This window comes from Haliotis rubra, unplaced genomic scaffold, assembly GCF_003918875.1.
Source record: "Haliotis rubra isolate DU_JTF1 unplaced genomic scaffold, ASM391887v1 Scf54, whole genome shotgun sequence".
Lineage (NCBI taxonomy): Eukaryota > Metazoa > Mollusca > Gastropoda > Lepetellida > Haliotidae > Haliotis > Haliotis rubra.
In genome coordinates this window covers 2,744,504-2,765,011 of record NW_025767235.1, presented here as the reverse complement: position 1 = coordinate 2,765,011, position 20,508 = coordinate 2,744,504, and the positions used below count along the sequence as shown (strand labels likewise).

General features: G+C 43.7%; 1 protein-coding gene across 1 annotated transcript in view; it reads left to right on the top strand.

The window, feature by feature from the left end:
* The first annotated feature begins 5,593 nt into the window (after positions 1-5,593).
* LOC124253355 overlaps positions 5,594-20,508 on the top strand; it is an 82,774-nt gene continuing 67,859 nt past the window's right edge. The window contains 5 exon segments of the mRNA XM_046687105.1: positions 5,594-5,666; positions 13,974-14,128; positions 15,344-15,506; positions 17,096-17,237; positions 20,058-20,281. Of these exon segments, the coding sequence (XP_046543061.1) occupies positions 5,594-5,666; positions 13,974-14,128; positions 15,344-15,506; positions 17,096-17,237; positions 20,058-20,281 (757 nt within the window).

The window sequence follows — 20,508 nt, the reverse complement described above, 5'->3', positions numbered from 1 at the left end:
AAACATATAACTGTTATAGGGAAAACTGGTTCAGAATTTCAAAATCCAATATTACCGTTTAATATAGCTTGTATTTGTGGAAAAAAATAAAGGAGCAAAGCCTTCTATAATACTCTCTTGCCACAAAGTCACGTCGTTCCCAGTGGCCAAAATAAATGGGAGGATATTCTGAAACAACATTACAACAAAGAAGAGTGGACTAATATTTATTTAATGGCAAACAGATGCACAGAGAGCGTACAGTTAAGATGGTTTCACTTTAAGATTACTCATAATATTTTAATGACAAAGTACAGATTACATTTAATGAAATATACTGATTCTCCCGTGTGCTCTTTCTGTGAATCTACTCCTGAAACAATAATACATCTACTATGTGAATGTCCATATACTGTGAAATATGAAGGGAAGTGTCCAGTTGTCTTGATATATTATCCGAAGGAACATCAATCTCTCGCATGAAAATATTTTATTCGGCTTGAAAGGCAAAAACAATAATCCACTAAATGTGTTTAACTTATTGTAAAGTATACATTATATAAGATGAGTTTGAAAAATACAAAGCCAAACTTTCAATATTTTCAGCGGGAAATACTAAATTATTATAAAGCCACCAAATATATTGCCTTTTCAAATGCGAGGCTAACACAATTTTGTACTTTTTGGTCTTCCTTCCATACACTTTTTTCAAATATTATTACCCATGATGTATCTATGTAAACAATCGTATATATATACTCATGCCAATAATGGTTGTCATCCCCCTTCAATTTTTTTAATTGGAGAGGGGGTGTGGGGTGTGTGTTGGGTTGGGGTGGGGAGGGGGTGACAATCATTATTGGCATGAATATATGTATACGTATATATATATGTATATGTGTGTATGTATATATATGTATATATATTTACGTATATGTATGTGGAAGTATGTATGAATGCGTATGTACGTGTACTTGAGGTATATATATATATATATATATATATACCTCAAGTACACGTACATATGTGAGGTATGTGCATGTATATGGAAATGTATACAACTTGATACAAGCAATGTATATTATTATCCTATTATGTATCAGCTAAGTAATGAATACGACTCATGATCATACAACTGTGTAGATTTCTTATTATACATATTGCATTGTCTATATAACTGAAAAATGTACAACATACTGATGGGAAATAAAAATACTTAAAAAAATAAATAAATAAAATAAAAGCCAACTTTATCTTAAGAAGCAAACCATCATCCGATTATATTCAGTAACATATAGTTGTGACGCCTCACCACCCCCTATATGAAAAAGTGATCGCTTCCGTAAATGTATTACTATATGTCCTAAACCTATAATCCAACTTTTGTATATGTGATACTAATGCCATTTCATATTTCTATCTATACAGTTGTGGGGCGGTGGGGTATCCTAGTGGTTAAAGCGTTGGCTCGTCACGCCGAAGACCCGGGTTCGAATCCCCACATGGGTACAATTAGTGAAGCCCATTTCTGGTGTCCCCCGCCGTGATATTGCTGGAATATTGCTAAAAGCGGCGTAAAACCAAACTCAGTCAGTCAGTCTATACAGTTGTCAACTGTGTTATAGTTTGCCGCGACCAGAAAACGATCGTTCTCTCGATCAACAGCACTGTACTGTGGTTTGAAATTACTTAAGAAGTTTTTTTGTTTTTCTTTTTTTGATTAGGTAAGAATTTGTTTGTCATGTTTGTGTTATCTATCACTTGAATGAACAAACATATTTGTTAATGATACATAATGCTGCTAATTTAAGTCTTTCATCTTCGATGTTTACAAGTAATGTGGGTCGCAGCTAGTTTTAAAAGCTCCCCGGCTACACCCACTCGAGGACCATTACACACACTTTTTTCCATATGAATTATACACTGCCCCCAATTCTCTCCGTGAACATACTCTCTCTGGAATAAGGAAACCAGACATTTTATGGCCGCTACATTGGGGCCCAACGTGGGGCGGAGCACGTCCGTATATGGGATTTCTGCATAGGCGGATCCAGAGGGGGAGGGGGCCTTTTGTGCTGAAAGTTTGTTTAATGACCATTGAAAGTCGGGTGAAAAGGAAGTGTGCACCCTCCTTTCTCAATAAGTGTGCACCCCCTTTCTCAAAAGCTGTATCCGCCCCTGTTCTGAGAGCCCCACTTTGTGACATGGGACGTGCCCGAAGGGTGAGTATGTAACGGCGTGGATTCAACCCGCAGGTGACATGGCAGCCCAACAGCTTGCTGTCGAGGTTAACCATTATCCTTTATGGCATGCAAAGGTATACTCGCAGCCGTACCCCTTATTATCCACACAAATATTAATCGATTTATGTCAATTTAGCATTTAACGGAAACTTGGCTTCACAGCACCTCGTATGAAATGAAAGTGCAGTTTCATTGTAATACTATGACCGCCATTAACAATTCGGATAATCGATATATTAAAGAAGAGAGTTTTCAGACAGTTTTCGAGTGTTGCCTGTCATGACCTGATCAAGACCTGCTGGAGATGCTGATGAGTGCTTATAAACTGATGGCCATAATTACACACGGGCACTAGTTATGATTTACCAGCCCTGGAAAAGGCACCAGGCTGTGACGTATAGCCCTGTACAATCACAATGACAACCGACCCGTGAAGGTCCGGGTTAGAATGAGCCTTCAGTAACCCATGCTTGTCGTAAGAGGCGACTAACGGGATCGGGTGGTCAGGCTCACTGACTTGGTTGACACATGTCATCGGTTCCCAATTGCGCAGATTGATGTTCATGCTGTTGATCACTGGATTGTCTGGTTCAGACTCGATTATCTACAGACCGCCGCCATATAGGTGGAATATTGCTGAGTGCGGCGTAAAACTAAACTCACCAACTCACTCACAATGGCAACCATACACACAAAAAAGCGCACATAAAATTTGCAGATTTTGCCGCGTTTGGTATTCTGGATAATTTACTTTACTCTATGCGATGATGGGATACTAAAAATAGTATGTAATAGCATCAGAGGGGTCTTGGATATACCGTAGAGAGGGGAACTGAAGTGTGTGGGCGTGGCGTGGCGTGGCGTGGCGTGGCGTGCATGTGTGTGTTTGCGCATGTGTGTTTGTGCTTGAGACTGATGTGTTGGTGGGTTTACTGCATGTACTATTTCGGGCTCTCCTTCAGCAATGAGTGAGTGAGTTTAGTTTTACGCCGCTTTTAGCAATATCACGGCGGGGGACACCAGAAATGGGCTTCACACGTTGTACCCATGTGGGGAATCGAACCCGGGTCTTCAGTGTGACGAGCGAGCGCTTTAACCACTAGGCTACCCCACCGCCCCTCCTTCCGCAATGAACTGACACTGACTGGGTATGGCTGGACTCCTGATGAAAACGACTTAAAACTCAACTCACACTATACTCAACTACCCACACCTCTGTGATACGCCTTAGCCATCAGACACACCATACTGGTCTCTTACAACTAAACTCGCCGACCTTGTATCTATTCCCATGTGAATCGTGGTGATTCCAGGTTAGGATATGTTAAACTATTCAGCCACCTGTATGCTGGTGGTGAGATGTGACGTCATGTTTGTTGTTTAGCGCCTCATGCCCCGATATGGTGGTGGCCCGTAAACCATCGCATCTTGTCTAATTGATTTATTAATCCGGCGAATGACAACATGAACATTGATTCACGCAACTAAGATACGGTGACATACAAGTCAGCCAAGCCTGACCACCGATTCATTTAGAGGCTTTCACTTTAACACAGGCTGCTTGTGATGAGTGGGTGAGTGAATATGGTTTTACGCCGCTTTTTAGCAGTGATCACGTGAGGTATGGAGAATATTTCGCGCCGCTGGTTTTATAGTGCAATATACCATGCCGCAGTGAAGCCAGCAATATCACGTTGCGGGGCCAGGCAGGGACCAACAAGTACCATATTTTAACGTCTTTTGGTATGACGCGGTCGGGGATCGAACCCGCAACCTTCCGCTGTCCGGGCGGACGCCCTAACCACTACGGGGACACCAGGAATGCTTGTGATGAAATTCCGACCAAGGGTCCCCACGAGTCGACATGATGGAACGGGTGGCTTTGGTGGTGGCGTCGTTCCATATCACTGTGGGCCTCTGTTCACAACGTCAATGAAGCAGTGACATCTATATAACGGTGATTATGTTGTGTTATTGTTTAGAGGTAAAATAAGAAAGAACATAATATATAAGTCATAAAAAGATTATAAAAAATATTGATGATTGGTGGCAGTATTGTATCGTTTGTGGTTTTAAGCGAATGTCGGTTATGTTGGCATTTGATTATATTTGTTGAGGATTTCCAATGTATTTTGTTAATTTGAAAAGTTGTTTAGCTATGGTTAAAAGTAGCAGTAAAGAGTATTGTCTCATTCTGGAGCCACGGTGACACCTGTTTATCACCTGAACATGTTTCGTAGCTCCCAACTGATCTAATTTCAAAACTAACATATAGTTCCCATGCACCGATCTGACCAACCCTGGCACAGAACTTTCGTTACAGCTGACGCCGAGAAAACACGACTGGCTGTGGGGGGTGAATCCGTTTATTTCCAAGAAGCAGATTATCAGAGGAAATATACCCCCTCTATAAGACAAAGCGACTCCTTTATATCTCTGCACGACGGCAACCTGATGATACACCTGGTGACTTCTCCAGCTCGAACTCACATGTTCAGCTCTCAAAATGCAATGGCAACCACAAGACACGAGCTATAATCTTATTGAAGCAGATGATCCAATCAGCCAATCAAAATCCTCACTATTACAACAAACATTCCCATTAACATGAAATGCACGTGATCTGCATATTCATCAACGTGGCCTACACTGAGAACAGGCACAGAGTGAGTGAGTGAGTTGGGTGTATGCCGCTTTTAGCAAGATTCCAGCAATATCACGGCGGGGGACACCAGAAATGGGCTTCACGCATTCTACCCAAGTAGGGAATCGAACCCGGGTCTTCAGCGTGACGAGCGAACGCTTTAACCACTGGGCTACCCCACCACCCCACCGGCAGAGAAAATACCATGAATAATACTGTTGCCCACAAAACTGTATAACATAAACAAGAAAGTGAGTGAAAGGCAATCTTCCGTCTTCACACGCTGCCATTCACAACACGGTGCAGTTAATACAGCTCAGTTCCACACATGGGACTTTGACTACATTCCATGACAACATGACCATAAACCGAGCACCGCCTCATGTTTTAACTTGGTCCCTAAAATAGCTGTAAAATAAATCAGTTTTGTATGGTCCTGGCTGAATTATGTACACGTAACCGTCATATAGCTCAAATATTGTGGCGTTAATCACCCAACAAACAAAAAACCTAAAACTATAACACCCCCCCTACCCCCAAAAAACCAACAACAAACAAACAAAACAAAACAAACAAAACAAACACACAAAACCCACAAAACAAACAAACAAAAACCCAAAAAACACACAAACAAAACAAAAAAAACCCACACAAACAAAAAAAAACAAAAACAAAACACACACACTGCTTAAATCGAATTCATTGGGACCATCAAACATTTGTCGTGATGTCCGTAGTTCGAGGCAACATCAATCTCAGATTGATAACGAGTCTGCAGGGGCCTAAAGGGATAAATCAAGGTGAGTTAGTTCAAGTGGGCTGGGTTTCACTGTATATGCATGTACCGGTACGTGATATACTATACATTACTCGTCTCATATTCACACACGTCGTTGTGTCCACTTTCCTCAACACATGACCTAAACCCGGATCTGCATGGAAATCAGCTAATTCACACAAGACACCATCTGAAACTTGATAGGTCCTAATTTTTTAAAATATTATCTCAACAGGAAAGTATGTGAACGACTACACAATTAACCCACACTAACAAATTAAGGCTATCATGTAGTGTCTACACACTTCTCTGGTATGGACAATGGCGATTCATATTTATATCATGACACATGCAGAACATGCCCATCAGACCCAGAGAGTTTCATTTGTAATGGCCGACTTTGTCCGGAATCGTTGTTGTATTATAAAACTACTGAAAGCAGTCAATCGTGGTCAACAGGTATCATTAAACCCATTTAAGAAAATGGGTAATCCGACGTACCACACAAGGTAAATATGGAAATATCAACCTATTACTATGTTGAGCTATTTTTGTTAACCACCTCTATGTGTGTTTTCGTTTGGCTTTCCCAATCACTGACATTGATAAGACAGGACCATCTCTATGTGTGTTTTCCTTTGGCTTTCCCAATCACGGACCTTGATAAGATAGGACCAACTCTATGTGTGTTTTCTTTGGCTTTCCCAATCACGGACCTTGGTAAGATGGGGCCATCTCTATGTGTGTTTTCCTTTGGCTTTCCCAATCATCACGGACATTGATAAGATAGGACCATCTCTATGTGTGTTTTCCTTTGGCTTTCCCAATCACTGACATTGATAAGATAGGACCATCTCTATGTGTGTTTTCCTTTGGCTTTCCCAATCACTGACCTTGATAAGATAGGACCACCTCTATGTGTGTTTTCCTTTGGCTTTCCCAATCACTGACATTGATAAGATAGGACCATCTCTATGTGTGTTTTCCTTTGGCTTTCCCAATCACTGACATTGATAAGATAGGACCATCTCTATGTGTGTTTTCCTTTGGCTTTCCCAATCACGGACATTGATAAGATAGGACCATCTCTATGTGTGTTTTCCTTTGGCTTTCCCAATCACTGACATTGATAAGACAGGACCATCTTTATGTGAGTCTTTCTTTGGCTTTCCCAATCACTGACATTGATAAGATAGGACCATCTCTATGTGTGTTTTCCTTTGGCTTTCCCAATCACTGACCTTGATAAGACAGGACCATCTCTATGTGTGTTTTCCTTTGGCTTTCCCAATCACTGACATTGATAAGATAGGACCATCTCTATGTGTGTTTTCCTTTGGCTTTCCCAATCACGGACCTTGATAAGATAGGACCATCTCTATGTGTGTTTTCCTTTGGCTTTCCCAATCACGGACCTTGATAAGACAGGACCATCTCTATGTGTGTTTTCCTTTGGCTTTCCCAATCACTGACATTGATAAGACAGGACCATCTCTATGTGTGTTTTCCTTTGGCTTTCCCAATCACTGACATTGATAAGATAGGACCATCTCTATGTGTGTTTTCCTTTGGCTTTCCCAATCACTGACATTGATAAGACAGGACCATCTCTATGTGTGTTTTCCTTTGGCTTTCCCAATCACTGACATTGATAAGATAGGACCATCTCTATGTGTGTTTTCCTTTGGCTTTCCCCAAAACTGACCTTGATAAGATAGGACCATCTCTATGTGTGTTTTCCTTTGGCTTTCCCAATCACTGACATTGATTAGATATAGGACCATCTCTATGTGTGTTTTCCTTTGGCTTTCCCCAAAACTGACCTTGATAAGATAGGACCATCTCTATGTGTGTTTTCCTTTGGCTTTCCCAATCACTGACATTGATAAGATAGGACCATCTCTATGTGTGTTTTCCTTTGGCTTTCCCAAAAACTGACCTTGATAAGATAGGACCATCTCTATGTGTGTTTTCCTTTGGCTTTCCCAATCACTGACATTGATAAGATAGGACCATCTCTATGTGTGTTTTCCTTTGGCTTTCCCAAAAACTGACCTTGATAAGATAGGACCACCTCTATGTGAGTCTTCCTTTGGCTTTCCCAATCACGGACATTGATAAGATAGGACCATCTCTCTATGTGAGTCTTCCTTTTGATAAGATTTCCCAATCACTGACATTGATAAGATAGGACCACCTCTATGTGAGTCTTCCTTTGGCTTTCCCAATCACTGACATTGATAAGATAGGACCACCTCTACGTGAGTCTTCCTTTGGCTTTCCCAATCACTGACATTGATAAGATAGGACCACCTCTACGTGAGTCTTCCTTTAGGTTTCCCAATCACTGACAATGATAAGATAGGACCATCTCTATGTGTGTTTTCCTTTGGCTTTCCCAATCACTGACATTGATAAGATAGGACCACCTCTATGTGAGTTTTCCTTTGGCTTTCCCAATCACTGACATTGATAAGATAGGACCATCTCTATGTGTGTTTTCCTTTGGCTTTCCCAAAACGGACATTGATAAGATAGGACATTGATAAGACAGATAAGACCACCTCTATGTGAGTCTTCCTTTGGCTTTCCCAATCACGGACATTGATAAGATAGGACCACCTCTATGTGTGTTTTCCTTTGGCTTTCCCAATCACTGACATTGATTAGATAGGACCATCTATATGTGTGTTTTCCTTTGGCTTTCCCCAAAACGGACCTTGATAAGATAGGACCATCTAAATGTGTGTTTTCCTTTGGCTTTCCCCAAAACTGACCTTGATAAGATAAGATAATTTCTATGTGTGTTTTCCTTTCCATTTCCAACTATAGGTATTGACAGGACATGATATGTTTGAGGTCCTCCGTTGTGGACGCGTGCCACTGACATGTATTGTGACACACCCCTGACTGTGATGAAATATGTGTAGGTCAGGGCCGCCTGATCTGTATGTGTCATCAAGACCATTGTCACCCAGTAACTATGTTTGTAGTTTTAAGTCTGGTATAATTGTCATTCATGAGATTTTCAATTTCATCTGACGATACACATTTTATAGTGGAGTGAAATGAACACACTTAATGTAAAATACGCAAATTAATTCTCGTCCTTTTCGTCCATCTTGTCTGTGCAAAGTAGACCACAATGTAACTTAACACCGTGCAGAGTACAGTACGGGATTTGATAGTTGTGAAATGGGCATATGCATGATCTTGCATGATTTGTGTCTACTGTAGGTTTTGATCTTCTGACAGCGAGGCGCATCAGTTATATGTGTTTTCGAACGAATCCAAGTGTAAGTGCGCGATAGGTTATTGCTTATCGTAGGTCTTATTAATGTCCTACTCGTGTGTGTTCTTCAGTCACTGCGAGATCACTTATTAAATAGATTCTTGGCTGCTTATCCTGTTTGAACCAATTTGTAGACATCGATACTCATATGTTATGAAATATATATCACAACACCTTTGACATTTGATTCGGTGAGGATGGTGTGGCACATTAGTGTTGGACACGGGGTGGTACTTCATAGAGAGTAGTGGATGATTATTAAGTAGGGGGCGTACATTACATGTGATCACACGCATCTTTACCGTCAGTGAGACATCGTCGATAAGGTAGAGAGGTGAGCGCCGTCGGAGTGTACACATGGTCTGAGATGGACCACCTTCTGTGTCTGGTTCTAACACTGGCCATTGTGGCCAGTATTAACGCACAGCGACCAAGCAGTAAGTCCAACTTTACAATTGCACAGGAATCGCACTGTAAACTGTCTGTAAAACGACGAAGATTTAGATATAACCATTTATAAATATGCTTCTGTATGCACGTCCACTTTACCAGTTACCTCGTCACCGTTTTGTCCCTCCAGTTAACCGGTCACCACCGTCACCGTTTTGTCCCTCCAGTTAACCGGTCACCACTCTCACCGTTTTGTCCCTCCAGTTAACCGGCCACCACTCTCATCGTTTTGTCCCTCCAGTTAACCGGCCACCACTGACACCGTTTTGTCCATCCAGTTAACCGGTCACCACCGTCACCGTATTGTCCCTCCAGTTAACCGGCCACCACTGACACCGTTTTGTCCATCCAGTTAACCGGTCACCACCGTCACCGTTTTGTCCCTCCAGTTAACCCGTCACCACTCTCACCGTTTTGTCCCTCCAGTTAACCGGTCACCACTGTGTTGTCTCTCCAGTTAACCGGTCACCACCATCACCGTTTTGTCCCTCCAGTTAATCGGTCACCATTGTCACCGTTTTGTCCCTCTAGTTAAACCGGTCACCACCGTTTTGTCCCTCCAGTTAACTGGTCACCACTGTCGCCGTTTTGTCCCTCTAGTTAACCGGTCACCACCGTTTTGTCCCTCCAGTTAACCGGTCACCACTCTCACCGTTTTGTCCCTCCAGTTAACCAGTCATCACTGTTTTGTCTCTCCAGTTAACCGGTCACCACCATCACCGTTTTGTCCTCTCCAGTTAACCGGTCCTTCCACCCACCGTCACCGTTTTGTCCTCCAGTTAACCGGTCACCACCGTTTTGTCCTCCAGTTAACCGGTCACCACTGTGTTGTTGTCCAGTTAACCGGTCACCACTGTCACCGTTTTGTCCTCCAGTTAACCGGTCACCACTGTCACCGTTTTGTCCTCTCCAGTTAACCGGTCACCACCGTTTTGTCCTCCAGTTAACCGTCACCACTCCGTTTTGTCCCAGTTAACCGGTCCCAGTTTGTCCGGTCACCACGGTCACCACCGTTTTGTCCTCCAGTTAACCGGTCACCACCGTCACCACGTTTTGTCCCTCCAGTTAACCGGTCACCACCGTCCTCCAGTTAACCGTTTTGTCCCTCCAGTTAACCGGTCACCACCAGTTACCGTTTTGTCCCGTTTTGTCCAGTTAACCGGTCACCACTGTCACCGTTTTGTCCTCCAGTTAACCGGTCACCACTCACCACCGGTCACCACCACCGTTTTGTCCTCCAGTTAACCGGTCACCACTGTCACCGCTTTTGTCCCTCCAGTTAACCGGTCACCACTGTCACCGTTTTGTCCCTCCAGTTAACCGGTCCACCACTCCTCAGTTAACCGGCCACCACTTTGTTTTGTCCATCCAGTTAACCGGTCACCACCGTCACCGTTTTGTCCCTCCAGTTAACCGGTCACCACTGACACCGCTTTGTCCATCCAGTTAACCGTCACCACCGTACCGCGTTTTTAACCGTCCCCTCCAGTTAACGGTCACCACCGTTTTGTCCCTCCAGTTAACCGGTCACCACTCACCACTGTCGCCGTTTTGTCCCTCCAGTTAACCGGTCACCACCGTCACCGTTTTGTCCGGTCCAGTTAACCGTCACCACTTAACCGTCACCGTTTTGTCCCTCCAGTTAACCGTCACCACCGTTTTGTCCCTCCAGTTAACCGGTCACCACTCTCACCGTATTGTCCTCTCCAGTTAACCGCCACCACTGACACCGTTTTGTCCCTCCAGTTAACCGTCACCACCGGCCACCGTCCCTCCAGTTAACCCGTCACCACTCTCACCGTTTTGTCCCTCCAGTTAACCGGTCACCACTGTCACCGTTTTTGTCCCTCCAGTTAACCGGTCACCACCACCGTCACCGTTTTGTCCCTCTAGTTAACCGGTCACCACCGTTTTGTCCCTCCAGTTAACTGGTCACCACTGTCGCCGTTTTGTCCCTCCAGTTAACCGGTCACCACTGTCACCGTTTTGTCCCTCCAGTTAACCGGTCACCACTGTCACCGTTTTGTCCCTCCAGTTAACCGGTCACCACCGTTTTGTCCCTCCAGTTAACCGGTCACCACTCACCACCGCTACCGTTTTGTCTCTCCACCACTCCAGTTAACCGGTCACCACCATCACCGTATTGTCCCTCCAGTTAATCGGTCACCACTGTCACCGTTTTGTCCCTCCAGTTAACCGGTCACTACCGTTTTGTCCCTCCAGTTAACTGGTCACCACTGCCACCGTTTTGTCCCTCCAGTTAACCGGTCACCACTGTCACCGTTTTGTCCCTCCAGTTACCGGTCACCACTGTCACCGTTTTGTCCCCCCAGTTAACCGGTCACCACTGTCACCGTTTTGTCCCTCCATTTAACCGGTCACCACCGTCACCGTTTTGTCCCTCCAGGCAACCGGTCACCACCCTTCCCATCCAATTAACCAGTCACCCAGCCACTCCGTCGTAATCATGTGAATAGGCTTGCACTGCTGGACACTGACCAGAAATAACGAGGTAACCGATGTCCTTGTCCAGTCCGTCCCCATTATGTTTTTGGAGTTTTTAGCACTCGTTAGTTTTAAGAAAGTGGTAAACCTGCCTAACACACTTATGTAAGCTGGAGTGATGTGACTGGAAGAGTGTTATATGCGGCGTTAAATCCAACCCATCACTCACTCACTCATTGGAATCTGAATGACTAGCCACAAGCCACGCCCCTCCGAGTACACGAGATTGTACTTGTTATCCGGCTCATGAGCATAACAGTTTCACAAAGGAGTGTTAGGGAAATACGATACATGGCCGGGTAGAGGGTCGCTTTAATGTATCTGTAACAATCACATTTTAGCGTGTATATATGTATAACTTGTTGACGGACTTAACGTATATTTAGTGGTATATACTTTGTCATAACCCCACGGTTGACGTGTAATGATGTTAAGAAGGATAGTCGGGGTCGGGGCAGGGGTAGGTTAGGGAGTACACCATGCACATTTGTCAACACTCGAGTTAACCCATGTACTTTCTCCATCTATATCTCTCCATATCTTCCCCACTTGTTCGACTAAGACAAGTTCTTGCCACAACTGAAGTGATGCCTTCTAGTCTTTATCAAAGAATAGAATTAACAATACCTTGTTTGCTGTTGCCTGACACTGTAAATCCGCACTTGTGTGATCTCCCGTACTTGTGTGATCCCCGTACGTGTGTGATCCCCCGTATTTGTGTGACCCCCGTACCTGTGTGATCCCCCGTACCTGTGTGATCCCCGTGCGTGTGTGATCCCCCGTATGTGTGTGACCCCCGTACTGTGTGATCCCCCGTACCTGTGTGAACCCCGTACCTGTGTGATCCCCCGTACCTGTGTGAACCCCGTACCTGTGTGATCCCCCGTACCTGTGTGATCCCCCGTATGTGTGTGACCCCCGTACCTATGTGATCCCCCGTATTTTGTGATCCCCCACACCTGTGTGGACGCCTCTGTGATCACTATGACCATATCAGGTTTCCCCACATGGGGGTGTGTTGGACATTATGCAGGCCGTGTCGAGTTACAACAATCACCGGTAGTTTGTGTGACATATATGAGCCACAGTAACTGCCGTAGCAGACACAAGTTCATACATGGCAAAGCGTACCCCTTTTGCATCGCCTTCACCCTGACATATCATGGCTATTTTGCCATACAATGTACAATGTGCTGTTCACAGACAAACTAAACCAGTAAGCCTAGTCAGCATCGTTAACACACTTTCAGCTGTCTCATCCTGACGTGTCCCCAGCTGAATAACGCGGCATTGTAGGAACAGGACAGCAATATATATGTGCCTATAAAACCATTGAGAATTCCGTGTATTTGAAAGGGGCGGTGGGGTAGCCTAGTGGTTAAAGTGTTCGTTCGTCACGCTGAAGACCCGGGATCGATTCCACACATGGGTACATTTCTTGTGTCCCCCGCCGGGATGTTGTTGGAATATTGCTAAAAGCGGCGTTAAACCATACTCACTCACTCGTGTATTTGACGAAGTGATCATCAGAGAAACAAGCAGGGTTTATATTGCTTAAAACATCTGTATATTTCGCTCTGCCCACCCGTGTGACTCATAAACAATATTAAAGGAAAGACCGAATAGATTTTGAGAAACTCCGGTAGTGACCGAAAACGTAACGTATGTTATATTTGGGATAACACCTCAGTAAAGTACAGATTCTAGTACTTTTTGTTGGGTTGAGTCCCATCCGGGATTCGAATCCACACCCTCAGAGTAAGGCACCTAATCGCCAGCACATAAAGTCATACGCCTAACCGCGGCTTCCTCTGACCGAAGACCGGTTCTATATCAAAGCTTTTACAACATGTAAGCCCAGAGTAACGTAAACCCTGAACGCCCAGTGCGTCAACGTCAACGCCCTGAAACCAACGTCAAGGAATGTGGACCTGACAAACCAAGAACCATATAAGGACGTATATGGGATTCGAACCCACAATCTCTAGGTTCTGTCACAGCACTCTGTAGGGTCTAGTTGGACAGCCGATATTCCCTGTTAATGAACTCACATGGTACTAATTTTGTAAATTCTCATTTCAGGCATTTTAGTCCGCATTGTTGGCCCTTCTGCGACCTATGGTAGGGTAGAAGTCAGAAACAACGAGACAGCATCATGGGGGACAGTGTGTTCCGATTATTGGGGGAACAAGGATGCTACTGTCACCTGTCGGATGCTGGGATACCGCTGGGGGAGGGTACGTGGAATGATGTGTAAAGAGGGATATGTTACGTGTTACCTAGGTGCGGTGGGGTAGTCTAGTGGTTTAAGCGTTCGCTCATCACGCCAAAGGCCCGGGTTCGATTCCACACACGGGTACAATGTGTGCAGATCATTTCTGGTGTCCCCTGCAGTGATATTTCTGGAATATTGCTAAAAGCGGCGTAAAACTAAACTCACTCACACTACTTGTTACTAAAAGTAGTTACCAACAGAATAAATGTCATGTCGAAGACTAAACTTGTTGCCTTATCGTACTATCATGAAACCAGTGGTTTAACGTGGGGCAGCTTCTCAATTTTGGTATTTTTTATGTTTAATATTGTTAATTTCTGTCACTAATATATTACAAACAGTACGGAAAACGGTAGGTATTTTAGTCAAGTAACAGAAAGCAATTGGGAAGAGCAAAAAACGACAAAGGTATAACATTACTCTGCATTCCCATTGTAGATATGCAGACACCGAGATATCTGACCTGACTTGTTGGGGACAAAGATGTTCTGAACATCTTCTCTAACATTTGACGTGTCATCGTCAGTGCTTGCCATGTTTATATGTATGCTTGTGGGGTGCTCACGATGAACATATTCTAGTTTCCGAAATATACACAAATACCCGTTGGTAGACATATCCTCACTTTCACGCTTAACACCCACTTTCATACTTTCTCAGGAAACTGACCCGTGAAGATCCGGGTTAGAATTGATCTTCAGTAACCCATGCTTGTCGTAAGTGGCGACTAACGGGATCGGGTGGTCAGGCTCGCTGACTTGGTTGACACATGTCATCGGTTCCCATTTGCGTAGATTGATGTTCATGCTGTTGATCCCTGGATTGTCTGGTCCAGACTCGATTATTTACAGACCGCCGCCATATAGCTGAAATATTGCTGAGTGCGGCGTAAAACTAAACTCACTCACTCACTCTCAGGAAACTTTATCTAACAATCAAACGGGAAAATCATTGTGCCGAAAATGGCCTAGGCCTCCTTTCACAAGCACTAAGGTGATCGTAAGTCATTAAGGTAACCTTAGTGCAATGTTAAAGAATGGGAGTTAAGGTTAACCTAAGTAAATGTTGCTTCGTGAAAGGAGCCCCTTGTCACTCATGATCTGTATGTTTTACAACAGTATTGATTCGAAACATGTGTACACGTTACTGAATATTTGCAATTATCTCCTTTCCCAAGGCCCTAACATACTACGGCGGCGGGAGCGGCATGATCTACATGGACAACGTTGAGTGTACCGGCAATGAGAACACGCTCGCCACATGTCGGTACTCAGGCTGGGCCAATCACAACTGCGGTGGCCATTACAAAGATGCAGGGGTGTCTTGCTCCAACGATAACTGTGAGTCTCAGCATTACAGATTCCCGCATTACATTAGCGCTATGGAATAGTGTTTCCTTGCTTGTCGTAAGAGGCGACTGTAAGGGTGGCCAGACTCGCTGACCTGTCTGGTGCGTGTCATCGCGTCTCACCTGCGTTAAGATCTATGCTCATGATGTCAATCACTGGATTGTCAAACCGATGCTGTATGACTATAGAAGACCTTCATATAGCTAGAAGATTACTGAGTGTGACAACAAACCATCAAGAGTGTTTCTGTTACACATAATCGCGGAGTGTTCACATACGTAATAAGGGCGGTGGGGTAGCCTAGTGGTGAAAGCGTTGGCTCGTCAAGCCGAAGACCCGGGTTCGAATCCCCACATGGGTACAATGTGTGAAGCCCATTTCTGGTGTCCCCCGCCGTGATATTGCTGGAATATTGCTAAAAGCGGCGTAAAACCAAACTCAGTCAGTCAGTCACATACGTATTACCGTTACGTATCGAACTGGAAGCGTAGAATAACGTTTTCACTTACCTTGCCTGGACTAATTAACCAGTCCTTTTCATAATTTGTCCATATTTCCTGTTACTAAACACAATCAAGGCAAACTACATGTACTTGCAACTTTTTTAAACAATGTCGTCTTTCTGATACTGAAAATGTCCTGCGGGCAGTACATACAACCGTACAACCGCGATTCTAGTGTTTGACATGTAGGGGGCGGTGGGGTAGCCTAGTGATTAAGGTGTTCGCTCGTCACGCCGATTCCCCACATGGGCACATTGTGTGAAGCCCATTTCTGGTGTCCCTCGCCGCGATATTGCTGAAATATTGCCAAATGCGGCGTCAAACTAAACCCACTCACTCGACATGTAGGGACAGAGTGCAGAGTTGCGCACCTTGGGAGTGTTCGGCATTTGTGACCTTGGATTGAATCTCGGTTCCTGCTGTAATGTTTCTCCGTTTGTCACGACCATACCCGTGCTTGTGAGTTTCAAACCTCTGAGATCTGCGTCATATCGGACTTCTCTACCACATCAATCTGATATGGTTCCAATAACAGCTCGTCAACCCCAACTCATTCCCCTCCTCAAGGATCCTTATGCTATAATACGCTCATGGATCCTTATGATCTTTATCATAATCTGAACGTAAAGGTTAAAACTTCAGGCAATACTTGATTCCAAACCGTGTTGATCCGTGTTAGATTTGGTCTTCAGCAAACCCATGCTTCTTGGGATCGGATGCTGACTTGGTTGACACATGTGATCAGATCCCAGTGGCGCAGATCGATGCTCATGCAGTTAATCACTGGATTGTCTGGTCAAGACACGATTGTTTACAGACCGCCGCCATATAGCTGGAATATTGCAGAGTGTGGCATTATACAACAAACAAACAAATAAACGAACAAACACAAACTTGATTCAAATAAAAAAAACCCCGTATTTCCGTGGATGTGGGTTTGAAATTGGCAATAATGTTTCATCTAAATGGTTCCTGATAAATAATACTTCCTGACAAACGGGAAACATACAAGAGAATTGCTTTGTGTCTCAATGTATAGGAAACAGTAGGAACGTAATGTGAATATCTACTTTGTAGTCCGTTTGGTTGGCAACGAATTGGTCAGCTCGTACAGAATACCTTCAACATCGTATGGTGCTGTTCAGTATCGACATACTACTGGCTGGAAGCCTGTGTGCGACTCTGGCTGGGGCGACAACGATGCCAAGGTGTTGTGCAGGTATATGATACACTGTAGAACTTTACCGGGAATTATTGCTGTTAACGTAAGGTAGCAGTGCACTAACGCCACAGAATTAGTAGCTTTAAGATATACCGAAATTTTACTGTAAAATTCATGTGAATGTACCGTAAAATGAAATAACCATTTACACAAGTTGGCTGGATCTACTGACCAAAGACATATGGATTTCAACGTGCTTATTCTTTATACACAACGTTTCGACGCTTCTTATTGCATCTCAATCAGGTGAATGACATTGCTGGATTTGTAGCAAATCACCCAATGAAAGGACAAAATGTAACCTGATATCAGAAGTTGACGTACATATGTCTTGGTCACCAGATGTAACGTTCCAGTGGATGTCATCAGCGTATGTGAATGAAACCTTTCACATTCTGAGTGTAATTAACTTAGTGATAGCCAGTTAGCTCTCACCTGTTGCTCTTGATACACGGTGAGCTTGAAGAGAAACCTGTCCAGGTTTTGATGGAGACTCATCTAATATACATTCAGCACCAGTTGGTAGATAATCAGTGTATTCATCTAACCATCTTATTGGTTTATAATGCTAGCCTAATGCTACCAGTTGGTAGATAATCAGTGTATTCATCTAACCATCTTATTAGTTTATAATGCTAGCCTGTGTTGTGATTCAGGATATTACACCAGTATTTTCTGCAGATTATCGTAATTTGTTCACGTCAGTTTTCACATTCGGACGCCAAAGCTCAAAACATATAGAAGCCAAGTAATACACCAAATATACATCAGTAATAATGACAACAGAATAGAACCAGGGACATCGTTCAGTGTACTAATGACAACAGAATAGAACCAGGGACATCGTTCAATGTACTAATGACAACAGAATAGAACCAGGGACACCGTTCAGCGCACTAATGACAACAGAATAGAACCAGGGACATCGTTCAGTGTACTAATGACAACAGAATAGAACCAGGGACATCGTTCAGTGCACTAATGACAACAGAATTGAACCAGGGACATCGTTCAGTGCACTAATCATAACAGAATAGAACCAGGGACATCGTTCAGTGTACTAATGGCAACAGTATAGAACCAGGGACATCGTTCAGTGTACTAATGACAACAGAATAGAACCAGGGACATCGTTCAGTGCACTAATGATAACAGAATAGAACCAGGGACATCGTTCAGTGTACTAATGATAACAGAATAGAACCAGGGACATCGTTCAGTGTACTAATGACAACAGAATAGAACCAGGGACAACGTTCAGTGCACTAATGACAACAGAATAGAACCAAGGACATCGTTCAGTGCACTAATGACAACAGTATAGAACCAGGGACATCGTTCAGTGTACTAATGACAACAGAATAGAACCAGTGACATCGTTCAGTGTACTAATGACAACAGAAAAGAACCAGGGACAACGTTCAGTGCACTAATGACAACAGAATAGAACCAAGGACATCGTTCAGTGTACTAATGACAACAGTATAGAACCAGGGACATCGTTCAGTGTACTAATTACAAGAGTATAGAACCAGGGTTCAGTGTACAATGACGTTAGAACCAGGGTTCTCTGCTCTAATGACAACAGTATAGAACCAGGGACATCGTTCAGTGTACTAATGACAACAGTATAGAACCAGGGACATCGTTCAGTGTACTAATGACAACAGTATAGAACCAGGGACATCGTTCTCTGCACTAATGACAACAGTATAGAACCAGGGACATCGTTCTCTGCTCTAATGACAACAGTATAGAACCAGGGACATCGTTCAGTGTACTAATGACAACAGTATAGAACCAGGGACATCGTTCTCTGCTCTAATGACAACAGTATAGAACCAGGGACATCGTTCTCTGCTCTAATGACAACAGTATAGAACCAGGGACATCGTTCAGAACCAGGGACAACGTTCTCATCGTTCTCTGCTCTAATGACAACAGTATAGAACCAGGGACATCGTTCAGTGTACTAATGACAACAGTATAGAACCAGGGACATCGTTCTCTGCTCTAATGACAACAGTATAGAACCAGGGACATCGTTCAGTGTACTAATGACAACAGTATAGAACCAGGGACATCGTTCAGTGTACTAATGACAACAGTATAGAACCAGGGACATCGTTCTCTGCTCTAATGACAACAGTATAGAACCAGGGACATCGTTCAGTGTACTAATGACAACAGTATAGAACCAGGGACATCGTTCTCTGCTCTAATGACAACAGTATAGAACCAGGGACATCGTTCAGTGTACTAATGACAACAGTTTAGAACCAGGGACATCGTTCAGTGTACTAATGACAACAGTATAGACCCAGGGACATCGTTCAGTGTACTAATGACAACAGTATAGAACCAGGGACATCGTTCTCTGCTCTAATGACAACAGAATAGAACCAGGGACATCGTTCTCTGCTCTAATGACAACAGTATAGAACCAGGGACATCGTTCTCTGCTCTAATGACAACAGTATAGAACCAGGGACATCGTTCAGTGTACTAATGACAACAGAATAGAACCAGGGACATCGTTCTCTGCTCTAATGACAACAGTATAGAACCAGGGACATCGTTCAGGGTACTAATGACAACAGAATAGAACCAGGGACATCGTTCAGTGTACTAATGACAACAGTATAGAACCAGGGACATCGTTCTCTGCCCTAATGCAATACCAGATCATGCCTTTAATAAAAGGATTTCAGAGGGCTTGGCCTACTCTGTTTTCGATTGATAAAAACATAAACGAAAAAAGAAATCAACAGTTTAGCCAATCATATGCCACGTACCTGTAATATGTTTTCACCGTAGGTCCCTGGGTTACCGAGATGGTTCAGCATTGTCTGGCAGTAAACTTAGCCCCTACACCTATAACCCACGTCTGTACACTCTCCGCTCAAGAACCAACTTTAACTGCTCTGGGATTGAAGCTAACATCTTCAACTGTACAAACCAGCAGCGTAACAGAGACTGCAGTTCTAAGAGATTTGCGTCAGCTATCTGCTACTCTCAACCCAAGGGTGAAGTTGAGATGGGTAAGTTGTCATCAGTTCACTTGGATCTAGTACCATGCAAAGACGCTGAAGATGGGGGCCTTATATACTTAGGTATTTTTAGTTTGAAAGCATCTTTCTTGAAATTGTTCCCGAAACAACTATAACCCAGTGAAAGCTTTGGTGCGTGAGTGAGAGTGATGTTGCTTCAGCGATTTTCAACACAACTAAAATTTGTGTCATGCGAGTTCAGAGGATTTTGACTATCA